We start from the raw sequence: 12,705 nt of genomic DNA on the forward strand, positions 1-12,705 counted from the left end.
GTGGGATTCGAACAAACCAGTGAGAGCCATTTTCCACAAATAGAGAAAACATGGAACAGTGGTGAACCTTGCCAGGAGTTTGCCAGCCTACTGAAATGACACCAAGAGCGCAACGGCGAGTCATACGGAAAGTCACGAAGAACTTTTAAAGCGCCGCAGAAAATCACTTGTCTCTGTTCAGGTTTTGTGCAAAAATTGGATACAAAATTGTATCCGTGTAGATCCAAGGCCAGACCTTACGGGCTTCAGTCGTGAAGTAGCTAAAGAGAACATTCTGAAAGACACCGTCTAGGCATCAGAGTGCCATTTTATTATGCATCAGAAAATTGATCTAAAACACACCAGTATGTCCACTTTAGAGTGGCTATCCCACTGCGGTGGTGTGCTATGACCTTAAACATCCAACCATGCTTGGAAACTCTCAGCTGTGGCTGAATTAAATTAATTCAGCTAATAAGATTGGGCCAAAATTTCTCCTTGTCATGTGAAAGACTCTTTGCCAGTTGTCTCAAACACTTCATGTCAGTTGTTTCTATCCAAGGGTGACACCACTATTTATTAGGTTTAGGGGGCAATTACTTGTTCGCATCAGGTCAGGTTTGTCTCTTAGTGAATAAGATCATCAGTGCATAACTGTCTTTTGTACTTACACAAATGAGTTAATTTTAGCTTTAGTTTGATGAACTGAAAGATTTTAGCGTGACAAAAAAGCAGAAGAAATCTGTTGGGGAGCAAGTATCTTTATTAAACTGTGCATGAAGGACACAGAAAGCCTCTCTGTCTCTTCCTCAGTCCAATCTCAGATCTTTGCAGGGTGAGATTGCTGCGATCCCAAAATCAGTCCGGTGCAATATTGTGACTTTTCCCTCAGGTCTCGTTATCAGCCGGGGCAGAACGACGAAGGATCTGATTAAGGCTTTTGTATTCAAAACAAAACAGAAAATCCTCTGTAGCACATGGTGGCTTATCTCTTTGTCATGCAGCCGTACAAACACTACTGTTTTTTTTTTGTTGTTTTGTTTTGTTTTCCTCAACAAGATACGCTCTTCACCACATATTGTTTTGTGTCGCTGCAAATAAATTTATATGATTTCCAGTGGCAGTTACCGCCATGTCTGAAATGACCACCACAGACGGGGAGGATAGAAGCTATATTTATTTGAAATCTACACTGACTTGTTCCCCTTTATCTAAAAAAAAAACAAAACAAAAAAAACCACTTTTGAATTCATTGTACATTTTAGCATGTTTGCATGCTGTAGGTTTCTGCTTGTCTATGTTGTATGTGCATGTTGCATAAACTGTTCTCTTGCTTTCGGCTGATTTATCACAATTTTTTAAATGGTTTGGATATGTAGTCATGGGCAGTAGATAGAATACAACATCACACAGATGTGGACTCTTGTGATTTATATCTTCAAATTTAAAACCCTTCATTGGTTGTGGTCTTTTCTCCAAACTAATGACTTTCATTTAACCCCTTAACTGTCATGAGGATACCGACGTCCTCATGCACTCATTGACTTAAGTGTAAGTCAATGGGTGACAGTTGAGGGGTGCTGCCCTTTCTGTTCATTTAGTTTTTCTTCTCCCATGATTGTTTCTTCCTCATGATTTTCTCTTTCCTGTTTTGTGTTTCCTTCTCATGTGTTGGTTGTCGTTTATTTTTGTTTACGTGTTTGTGCGCTGCTGGCTTCTGGTGGGGGCTGTGAGCAGAAGCTCTGGTGGTGGAGAAGAGTGGCAACAACAGTGTGCTTGCAGAGGGGAAGCCTGAATCCTGTGGTAAGACGTTTCGTGGTGCGATCGCCGGCATTAACGTCCTGGTGTGAAGTTGTCGATAGAAAATGACGAATGGCCGGGCTAAAATGTGAATTTTAGCCTGCGTGATGCAAAGTCTGGATCTGGGCACCAAATCAAGGGGATAAGCCGGAGAGATAAGTTACATAAGCGTGCAATTTACAGACTTTGTAAGCAAAAAACATTGAGAATTATGCCAGAAAGTGAATAATAAGTATTTTATTGAAAGATATGCAGCTAAAATATTTTTATGTTTGACCTATATGTTGTTGTTTCCTAGGCATGGGAACGTATAAGATTCTTCACAGTCACGGCAGTAATGTCCGTGGTACCTCAGTTCTTATTGAAGGGACTTTGAAACATTAGATTGGTTCGACGGGAGAACTGAACAATTTTGAAATTGTGACTTTTAAAAACTTAATAAGTTGACCCATTCGATGAGTTAGAATATTACTGAAAAGTCCATTTATTTCAGGAACTTTCAACTCTAAGTAAAACACATTATATAGATAAATGACACACACAGGGATGTTTGAAAGCCTTTATTTCTGGTAAGTAGGATTTTCCACTTCCAGGCAATGAATAGATGGCATTTCAAATTAGAGTATTTTATCAGACCAATTAAACTGGTGAACAGGATGATTGTAAACACTTAATTATTAATACAAGAGCCATGTCACTATGGATTCTGAATGTTTTTAATAGTTTATTCTTGGATCAGTTAAACCTTTATTGAATATATTATTACTAGAAATTGTTAATGCCTTAGAAAAATGGGCTTTATATATATTTTTTCCCAGTACGTTGATGTTTTAAAATCTATCATACCCTTCCTGTGGTTTAAAGTCCTTTCAATGAAATGCTAGCGAAGATGACATCCCAATTAATTAAGCTCGATATGAGCTTACTGGTGTTGAGCAGAACGGCAAAAAGGTGTGATACTCTCCACGATAAGCAGTTAAAACTAATAAAATGTGCTCATTTTATATATTTTTTTCGGTCAGATAAGAATAATCAAATGTTAAAGCAAACATTTTTCCTACTATAATAATAATAAATACTGTAATATTTAATTTCTGGTTTGAATGACAAAACACTCTGTGAACCTAAAAGTCTGGTATTTTTTTAGTCAAGTTGGTCAGACCGTGAGATTCTCATCTTGACCCGTGGCCGGTATAAAACTAAGCTCATGGTTGGTGTGACGCCTCAGTTCCTGAATCCTCGCTAACGGGGTCATTATGGGGCGCCGTCGTCCTCGCGGTGTCAGTGCTGCTGTAGCTCTGCTCGACTGCCCTCTCATGCCTGTCGCATCAGTTGGGAGTTTGTTTCAACACTGCAATGGCCCACACAGTCAGTTAATTTGAGATTTCTAATCAAATGACTCATAGCAATAGCCTGAAGTTATATAAAGCCCACTGACAGAACACATTGTTAAAGCTGCTGTCAGACGGAGCGGTCCGCAGTGACAACGTTTCAGTTGCTTTCTAGAAAGCATGATCAAGATAACACATTCCTGTCATTATTAGGACAGCGTAGGTGTGTCTTGTCTGTTTTTGCTTCTTCCCTTGCTTCAGCGACCATACAAATCAAACTTCAGGGATTCATCGCAAGCAAAAAATAATATACGGGTTTCATTTGCCTCAGTTTTAGATGTAAGGAAAAGTGCCTGAATTTTGTGAGCCGCGCATTATTGATTTTGGTTCCTTTCCTTTGGCGTTGTGATGCCGAAAGCACCTCGGCTGCATTTAAAGGTCAGTCTGTCCCTCAGAGGATATTCCCATGTGTTTCAGTGAAGGGTGCCGATTACATATGAGTTGAGCGTTTGAATAATGCATGAGCTCAGATGGTTTAACCTGAGCAGTAATTACAAGGCCACTCTCAAATCCCTCACTGCCATTGTTCATGCCACCTGAAGATTTTGAACATTTCAGCGAAAGATAGAAAATCAGATCTAAAGGCAGATTCACACCAGCTCTGTTCCCCCAACGGCTTTATCCGCTTCCCTGACACCCCTGCCCTCTCATCCCCTCCCATCCCCCTGCTCTTTCAGATCTACCTAACCTTCTTTTCCACCAGCCACCACCCCCTCCCCCCCAGACTGTGCCATTTGGCTCCCTAGCCTGCCTCCCTTATAAGAGCTGCTGCTGCTGGCCCCTCCAATTTCCAACCCCCCATCTAACCCTTTTTTGGTGAACATATTTATTGCCGTTGCTGAATTGACCATAAAATCTACTGGAAGAAATAAGTTATCATGTTTAACGTCTGCTTCTTAAAAGGTGTACGAAGGTTTGTTGTTTTAAGAGTAATTGTTTTATTTTGTATTTTTTAACAACTGTGTTCTCATTAGCTTTCTGGTTAGTCTGACTCTTGTCATCCACACGAGATAAGCTCCTTTCGCTGTGGTCACAAAACAAAGCAAGAAATGAAAAACCTGTCAAGTAACGTTCCTATTTTGATCTTTCTGATCTCAGGATGCGGTTCCTTGTGTTAAAACCCTTTGAACTTGGTGACATTCTTTTACTTGCAGTCACAGACCTCATCATATTTAACGATTACTGACGTGACCAACACAAAGTAAAATAATGTGAAGTGGAAAGAAGAATCTAAAATGTGTTCTGTGCATTTATATGCCTCCTCCTTTACTGTGATATCCATTAATAAAATTCAAGGCAGCCAGTTGCTTTCAAGCACCATCCAGGTAAGAAAATAGGAATTGACCTTTGGCCAACTTAACCTCAGTATAACACAAACTGTTCTGTTAGTGAACAAACGTCATCACTAAGACCCAAACAGTTAATGGCCTCAGACTGAGGCCAATGTCCGCACTTCTGAAGGACAGTTACCTTAAACATACAGCCAAAGTTAAAATGCAGTGATTTACATCCAGCCATCTTTATGTGGCAGAATGTCCAGGTCAAAGCCCAGAGCTAAATCTAATTGAAAATTTGTGGCCGAAATGTCAAAATATATCCCAGCTGACTGAGCCTTAGCTAATATGCAAAGAAGAATTAGGTACATGTGCAAAAACGATAAAAATAGAAACCAAGGAGAATTGCTAAAATTGCTTCTGCAAACTGAATACATGCATTCCACGCATGCCAGAATTTTATTTGTTTGAAAAAAAAAAGAACATTATATATCATTTTCATTCAACTTATTCCATAATTAGACAATATTAAAATAAAACGTCACAAAAGTTAAGTGAGCTATTGCCATGTTACCATAACACATAAAGTATTATTTGCATCAAGCAATCTTTACTGTTTCCATTTCAAGATTCTTAATGTATGTTCTAACAGCAGCTGTTTAAAGGCATTATTCACATCTATCAGCTTCATAGCTTCTTTCTCTTGACCATTCTGGTTACACAAATTTCCCTTTGAGACTGCTTTCAGTGTGACTAATGGGGTAGGAGGAACAAACAAATTCTGGTATTTTTTTAAATTTTATTATTTACATGTAGGGATGTGAAACTCAAACTACATCAACTTTCTGTTTAGTTAAGCTTAAAATGTTAAAGAAAACTTTGGTAATTTTAAATTAAATCATGAACGAGAACATACGACTTGTAGTGTATTCCTCTGTCACAGTGTTTGTTTTTTTCTAACTTCAAAGTGCCATCTTTTATCTACTTCCTAGTCTTTATGTACTTACTGTATTGTGTTTTCTGTCCTGTCTCACTTTACAGGTCTGGTCCAGCGATGTGTGATCATTCAGAAAGATGAAAATGGCTTTGGGCTTACTGTCAGCGGTGACAACCCTGTGTTTGTGCAGCTGGTCAAAGAAGGTAGAGTGGAGTGTGTAGCTCTTTAAAAACGAAGAAAAACCAGATGTTGCAATGAAAACTCCTGGTCTGAGCTGTCACAGAAGAGATATGGGTTCCTTTTTATGCCTAGACATCAGGTTCACAAAGCTTCTCGCAAACTTGTATAAAATATCGATACCTGGAATGATTGATGTGATTCTTAAAATGTATCTGATTCCACACTCAATGGGGCAGTAAGCTATATGTTCTGCACAGTAGTGTCAGTGTAGCTGCAGCTTGTTCTTAGTGAAGGTAGTTAGTCACTGCAGTGCCTGTAGAAAGTGATGTAGTTCTGTTGTCAGGTTTCTAAAAACATCACATGAGCTGTGCAGCTGTGGACAGAAAAAGAAGAAGAGGGAACTCTTTTTGGGCTTTTGTTGCACGGTCATCAATGCTTTTTGAGCTGCTGTATGTGCTCCTGTTTATTAGACGATACAGAACGCGGTCTTACCCAGGCCTATTTATAAAGATGCATACATATGTAGAGTCGGCGTACTTGTGTGGAATATGTGTCTTCTTGGTTTTGTGCTTTATGCGGAACTGCCTTCAGTTATTTACTGCGTTTTAATTGATCGTGTTTCTTTGTCTCTCTCTGAAACAAAGAAACACGCATTTGGTGTTTGTCCAACTGTGTGAATAAATGTCCCTGATGAGTCATATGCTAACCATTGCCCTCCACCTTCTCTTCAATTCATCTCATATGTTTTTCTTCAGATTTTTGGTCTGTGAGTATATCTGTTAATGAACGTCAGCCTTTTCATGTTTTGAACCATTTCTGTGTTGATTTGGATGTAGGTTTCGAGTCCTTGTCCCGCTAAAACGTATGACGGCAAACATTCAGTTTTCTGGCAGAATTCACCAGATTTGCACCAGCAAGAGGCCCACAGCAACCCCGGTCCTCCACCTTACCAAAACAGTGGTGCTTCGTCACATGCCCATCTGTTCTTTAGTGCCAAACTCACCTGGAATGTTTTGTTGCTGAAAAGCAGAGTCTTAGTTTCAAAATGCCCATGTTTACATTTGTGATGACAGGATAGCAAAGCATTTTTTCCTATTATACCTTCCAGACAACCTGTTAGCATGTAGATAGCGTCTAATGGAGACTCGCTCATCAACGTCACTCATTGTGGCAGTTCTCTGACGCTGCATGTTGGATATTCACCTTCCTAGCTCCTCACTGAGTGGAGAAGATGGTTTTGTTGTTTGTTTAGTCTTGTGGCCATTCATTAAGAGAAATGGGGCTTTAACCTGGGTTTATAATCTTGGAAAACAGGGAGTCGTGAAGTACTAATTACATTTATAGAAACTCACCTTCAAAGAATAAATGTATTATTTGATGTACAAACAAAACAATTAGACGATAAGGCAATGTAAAGAGAACAGTTTAAAAAGCTGGTCTCTGGCCCTCCTTATTATCAGGTGTGCGGTTAAGCTAAGACCAACAACATTTAGTAAGCAAGTACTGTGGAAATATAACAATAGATAATAGCTGTTTGTAATGGTCGAATGTTTACCCACAGCCTTTTTAGGACCTTTGCTGCAGTTAATGGCCACTGCCAAGCCTTGTTGGTTGTTTTTTTTGGATTTACAAACTACACTAGCTTTGCCCTGCTGAGTATAGTCAGACGTGGCTCCTATAATAACCCGTCTCTTGCCTAAATCCCCTTGTTTGGGGTGGAGCTGTGAAACAGGTCCTACTTGTAATATAACTACTATTATGGCCTTCCAAAAGAGGCCCTTTGCCACATCTGGTCTACCAAGACAATATGAAATATTTTGCCGTATAGAAATATCTACAATTTAACCAGGAAGATGTATTTGTTATTTTCCTTCGAAAATTGTTGTGCTTCTGTTCTCCCTCTCGAGTCGAATCATTGCTTCTTTCTCCTTTGTTCTTGCCAGATGGGGCTGCAATGCGGGCAGGTGTTCAGACAGGAGACAGGATCATCAAGGTAACGTGATTTAAAGAAACAGAAGATAAACCCCAAGTGTCACAATGTCGGCGCTGTAAAGTGGCGGTATGCCTCCACCTGCTGGACATGAAGTGTCATCTGCTGCCCGCTTTCAGAGAATATTTCACTGTCAAACATTTCGGCTTGGCTTTGCTTTTAATGTTTTGGGTTTTTTTTCTCTCTCTTTCATTTCTAATCATTATGCTTCTGTTGTCTTCCAGGTTAACGGGACCCTTGTCACACATTCTAACCACACAGAAGTGGTGAAACTTATCAAATGTTAGTTCCTCTGGACACATACCAAAAAAAACAAACAACAAAAACAAACAAAATAAAACACATTTATAAACAGAATAAAGCTGAAGATGAGATTGTGTAATTCGTCTGTCTTGCTGTTCTAGCGGGCTCCTATGTGGCGCTCACGGTTTTGGGGCGCCCCCCAGGACTAGCCCAGATCCCGTTGCCTGAAGCAGAGCCTGACATCTTGGGTGTTAGCTTATCCTCTCCAAACTCTCCAGCAACAGAGCGCCCCTACAGTCCTCAGGACCGCCTCTCCCCCTTCCAACCGTCATGGGTACGAAAGATATCTAATGTATTGTCACTCTATTACCTCGCTGACAAAAATTACTTGCAGATTCTGCATCTATATCCAATCTCTCAGTTATAACGCAGCATCTCTATTGATGTGTTAAATCTTTAGAATGTTTGTCATGTCTGCCTTTGTGTGTTCCTCGCGTAAACCTATAGCACTGGTTGCACTGAGTAAGCAGAATTAGGCTAATCGATTACCACCTTTGCCACCCTCAGGAAGAAAACGGCAGTGCGTGCAACCAGAGGACTGACGTCTTGCAAAAGAAGCTCTCAAAAGAGCAGCAGGATCTACAGGTTTGCATAATAATGGCTGCTATCTACTGTGTTTTACCTTAAAACTTGGCGTCTCCTTGGTAATGAGCTGCTCTTCTTGACTTTTAGCTCCATTTGTGTATAAAGCCTCTGTTAGAAATGTCGCAACCTAATAATTTCTCAAGATTACTTGTTCTATGCCCATTCAAGTAGAACGAGAACCTCGAGCGTAAAGCCAGAGCTAGAACGAAGTGATTTGAATCAAAGCATTTCTATGTGCTCGGATGGCCTAGTCAAAGTCTATGCCTGAATCCAATTGTATAGAATTACAAGTTCATGGTCACAGACAGTATCCATTCAGTCTGAGTGAGTTTAAGCAAAAAAAATAATAAAAAATGACTGAAGTTTGAAGAGAAGCTGGAGTTGTAGGAAAATGTGGTTCTGCAGAACCATGACTCATGGGGGGGTAAATTAAAAAGCATGACACATTTTTAAAAAATATATATTTTTAGTTGTAATAAAAACTGTGAAAACCACGTATTCCGTTCCTTCCTCTTCATAATTATGTTCTGCTTTGCACCATATAGATTCATGCGATTATCACGCGTGACAATTGGAAGAAGTTGCGTGGTTATTTCTTGAGGGTTTTGTACGTGCGTGTTCGCCTGTTTGTGCGTAAACACCTGAAACCTGCCGTTTGTTTTGATTGCTCTTGTCACGTCGTCTAGGCAATGAAAGAGGAGTACAGCAGGAACCCCTCCCCCAAACTACTGAAGGACATCCAGGAAGCTAAAAAACACATTCCTCAGCTGCAGGGTCAGCTCTTAAAGTCCACCGAAACAACACAGGTACCGGCTTTCATATTTGGCCCAGAAAACAGGAAATTACTGACACAGATCTACCAGATATATCCCAGCAATCTTTGTATAATTTTTTTTTTGTGTAGCACATTCGGGGATCATTCCAGACATCCTAATCTCATCAAAGGATTAAGCTTCCTCTGTGGGAAGCCACTCTTTTGTGTCTGCATGGCAGAGAGTTTTGCATCTCTCGTGCTATTTAAAACTGTTTCTGGATGCTGCATGCCAGTTACATTTCATTAAACCAGATTCTGGAAATGTAATAAACCTCACCATTTTACTCATTAGATTGCTCACAGTAACGTGTTACACTCTTTGGATGGTGACCAGCTTTTGACTGTTGAAAATTGTAACAAGTTTCGCATGGATCTGCAGGAGGCTGTTTCAGGTGGCGATGCAGACGACAGTAGCACGTACGAGACGGACCGCACGCACACCCCTAAAGCAGACAATAGCACAGATCTGTCCTGGAGCAGCACTCCCGTAAGTACCGACTTTCATTCATGATGCTTAAACACTCGTCATGTTTACAGAGTAATTGAAATGCATGCATCGACTTTTCTTTCGCGTGTTGGTTTGACAGAAAACAAGATAAAATGTGTTATTGGAGGGGTGGCTATTATGCAAAATCAATTGTTTGAGCTTTACATTATGTTGTAATGTTATTCTCTCATACTGCGAGTTTTGCTCTTAAGAACAGTCGTTAATGGCATAATGTGGAGTGTCTTCTTAAAAAGACAAGAGGCCAATTTCAAGGCATCAAATTAGTCAAATTTTTTTTTTAGTCCTGTTTGATTTATGCAACATTTTAACAACAACTGAAGGTGACACAGTTACTTTATTGTGCTACAAAATGGCACTATGTGCCTGGAAGACAACTTTAACCAGTTGCAGTATTTTGCAACTGTATTTTTTCTGTGTTTTATTATTCCTTCAGTAAATACGGATTGCTTAAAAATGCTTCATTATTTTCCATCTTGTTTCCAGATATTTAGACCAGCGACTCCAGAAAGTCATTGTCCAAAAGAGCTCTCCTACCCCAGCCCAAAGAGCACACCCCGAAACAGCTTCAACTCCTGCCACTCCCCAGAGACGGAGGACACCACTGACCTGGTGACTGAACTGTCCACTAATCCGTACACATACAGTTAACCTGCTTTACTTGTTTACAAAACAGTTTTGATTTGTTTTAGAGACCTTATATGACAAGGTTCACCCAACTAGCTGTAGATTTGTGGTGAAGTCAGACAGTTTGAATGTAGCTCTTTACTTTCATTGTTCAACCAACTTTTTGCCATGTGCTGCACCCCTTGCCAAAAAGCTGGATCCTCAGTATGACCCTCATCCCGCTGGAAACCTTACCAAATCCTTTCAAAACTGCAGTCAGATAGACCAGCTTTCGTCTCAGCCGACCTTAAAACTGTCCTCCTGAAGGCATTTGGCCTGTATGTGTGGACTACTGCAAACTGAATGTGTTCATTTTTGAGCAGCTTTTTTTTTCTTCTCAGTTGTCTCAGTTGGTTCGTGGTGTCTGGCTTCACCGAAGGCAGTGACTGACGCTGGTGTTTTTAGCAGGCTCTAGTTCATGATAGGCCTGTGGTTCCTGGTTGTTGAACAATGTCATTTTGTGTTAGTTGGACAGTTTGAGTCAGATGTTTGTAACTTGAACACAATAAATTTTTCCAACAAGGCAGTGATACGTAGCACAAATTAAAACTACGTTTGGAAAAGATAACGCAAAAATAATATTAAGCTTATGGAATGGGCCTGAGTAAAATCCTCTTTAAAAAAATGTATTGACTGTGATCAGGTCTTTGTAAAGAAGTAAAGCAACCAGTTTAAAGGAACTTCACCTGTTTTATTTTTAAAGAATAGTGGTTAAATGTCCAATGAGGATTATAGCAGAACATTGCTAATGGCAGTACAAAATATCTCTCTTCAGACTGATAATGCCCATTTATCCAACTATGGCTATGCTTGTACATAAGCCTGAACAATATTAGAAAGTCTTACGATTGAAGTAATATTGGTATTTATTGACAATGATGAGATCCGTTGCGATAGATGCCTATTTTCTTCTTTTCTTCTGTGGCCTTTAGCATTTTGGATATTGTCATTAGTGTCCAGTGTGAGCGCCTACTTCCACGACACTGTCCAAATATTACATTAGCACATGAAATGCAAGTTTATGACCTTTAACATATATTAGCTAACAATTGCTGCATTTTAAATAGTGCTTTGCATTATAAATATTGCTGAGACTAACATTGGAATGTTGTATTTGCAATACATTTTAGCAGACTTGATCCTGTACATATTATTTTGACGTGCAATTAGAGAAAATGCAGATTAGATTCAAACTTTTGCAACCAGTTTTTGTGTAACAGCATCATTTTAACCTGGAAGAAGGAGCTAAAAGGAGAATCACGCCTATGATGATGAATGTATGGAAAGTTTTAATGTGGAGAGACTAACATGTTTAATCGTGTTTTTCTTTTTTCTTTCTTTTTTTACAGGACTCTCTGTCACCCCCCGCACTCAGCAGTCCCTCCTCTTCTCGCGTTATCTCGCAAATTATCGGAGCTGAAGACGACTATTTCGGTCGAGACCAAGAGCAGGTGGGCTTTTTTTTTTTTTTTTTTTTTTTACAGGCTGCTGCTCACATGAGTGTCGTACATTACAGATGTACTATAAGCACACCCAAACGTACCCTTGCAAAAGCAAGTTTAAAGAAGGACGTGCATGTGTTTCAGACAAACGGCCAGTGCGACAGCTTTAACAGTATTGAGCAGCTCAAGTCTCGTCCGGCTCACCTCGCAGCCTTCCTGCATTATGTCATCTCTCAGTTCGAACCTGCTCCTGTGGTGAGACTCTCTTAAGCACGGTTGTTGTCTGTTTTAATGCAACCTGACGTCCCCTAAATGAATCCTACTGCTCCGGTTCTCAGTTGTGCTACCTCTATACCGAGCTCTACAAGCAGACCAACTCCAAAGAGACCCGACGGGTTTTCATGGACCTCCACACTTTTTTTATGGACCGGGGAGCAGTGAGTCGCTCACGTTGAACATGAGTTACATTTTCACATGAAAGTTGTTGAGTGCTACTGAAATTACTCTTAACATGTTTGTTATTAAATATTTAATAGTTCGATTTTTCTGAATCAGTCACATGTTTGGCCAAACATGACCATAATCTCTGGCAAAACATTTATATCGATTATGGCGCTGACATGTTAAAATGGCATCATTGCAACCAACTGACTTAAAAACATTTTCTGTTGCAGAATTTAAAGGTTCCTGTTCCTGAATCTGTTTCCTCTGATCTTGGTAACTGTCATTGTGCTTATGAAACTTGGTGAAAATTCTGCTTTGTGTGATCATTTTTGTTTGAGTGTGAGTTCTTAACCTTACGTTTAGCGTATTTAAAGAGTTTTCTTTTTTTTTTTCTT

At 39.8% G+C, this 12,705-nt stretch overlaps 1 protein-coding gene across 7 annotated transcripts in view; it reads left to right on the forward strand.

The window, feature by feature from the left end:
* arhgef12a (Rho guanine nucleotide exchange factor (GEF) 12a) overlaps positions 1 to 12,705 on the forward strand; it is a 58,928-nt gene that overhangs the window by 31,400 nt on the left and 14,823 nt on the right. For 4 of the 7 annotated variants that reach the window (XM_081614522.1, XM_081614524.1, XM_081614525.1 and 1 more), the window contains 13 exons: positions 1,717 to 1,782; positions 5,486 to 5,584; positions 7,505 to 7,554; positions 7,776 to 7,833; positions 7,956 to 8,128; positions 8,362 to 8,439; positions 9,126 to 9,245; positions 9,633 to 9,740; positions 10,245 to 10,370; positions 11,774 to 11,875; positions 12,011 to 12,121; positions 12,205 to 12,303; positions 12,541 to 12,583. In XM_081614522.1, the coding sequence (XP_081470648.1) occupies positions 1,717 to 1,782; positions 5,486 to 5,584; positions 7,505 to 7,554; positions 7,776 to 7,833; positions 7,956 to 8,128; positions 8,362 to 8,439; positions 9,126 to 9,245; positions 9,633 to 9,740; positions 10,245 to 10,370; positions 11,774 to 11,875; positions 12,011 to 12,121; positions 12,205 to 12,303; positions 12,541 to 12,583 (1,233 nt within the window). The remainder of the gene's footprint in view (positions 1 to 1,716; positions 1,783 to 5,485; positions 5,585 to 7,504; positions 7,555 to 7,775; positions 7,834 to 7,955; positions 8,129 to 8,361; positions 8,440 to 9,125; positions 9,246 to 9,632; positions 9,741 to 10,244; positions 10,371 to 11,773; positions 11,876 to 12,010; positions 12,122 to 12,204; positions 12,304 to 12,540; positions 12,584 to 12,705) is intronic. The other 3 variants (XM_081614526.1, XM_081614528.1, XM_081614527.1) reach the window with 1 other exon arrangement.

The sequence above is a fragment of the Poecilia reticulata genome, chromosome 13 (assembly GCF_904066995.2).
Source record: "Poecilia reticulata chromosome 13, P_reticulata-male-v2, whole genome shotgun sequence".
NCBI lineage: Eukaryota > Metazoa > Chordata > Actinopteri > Cyprinodontiformes > Poeciliidae > Poecilia > Poecilia reticulata.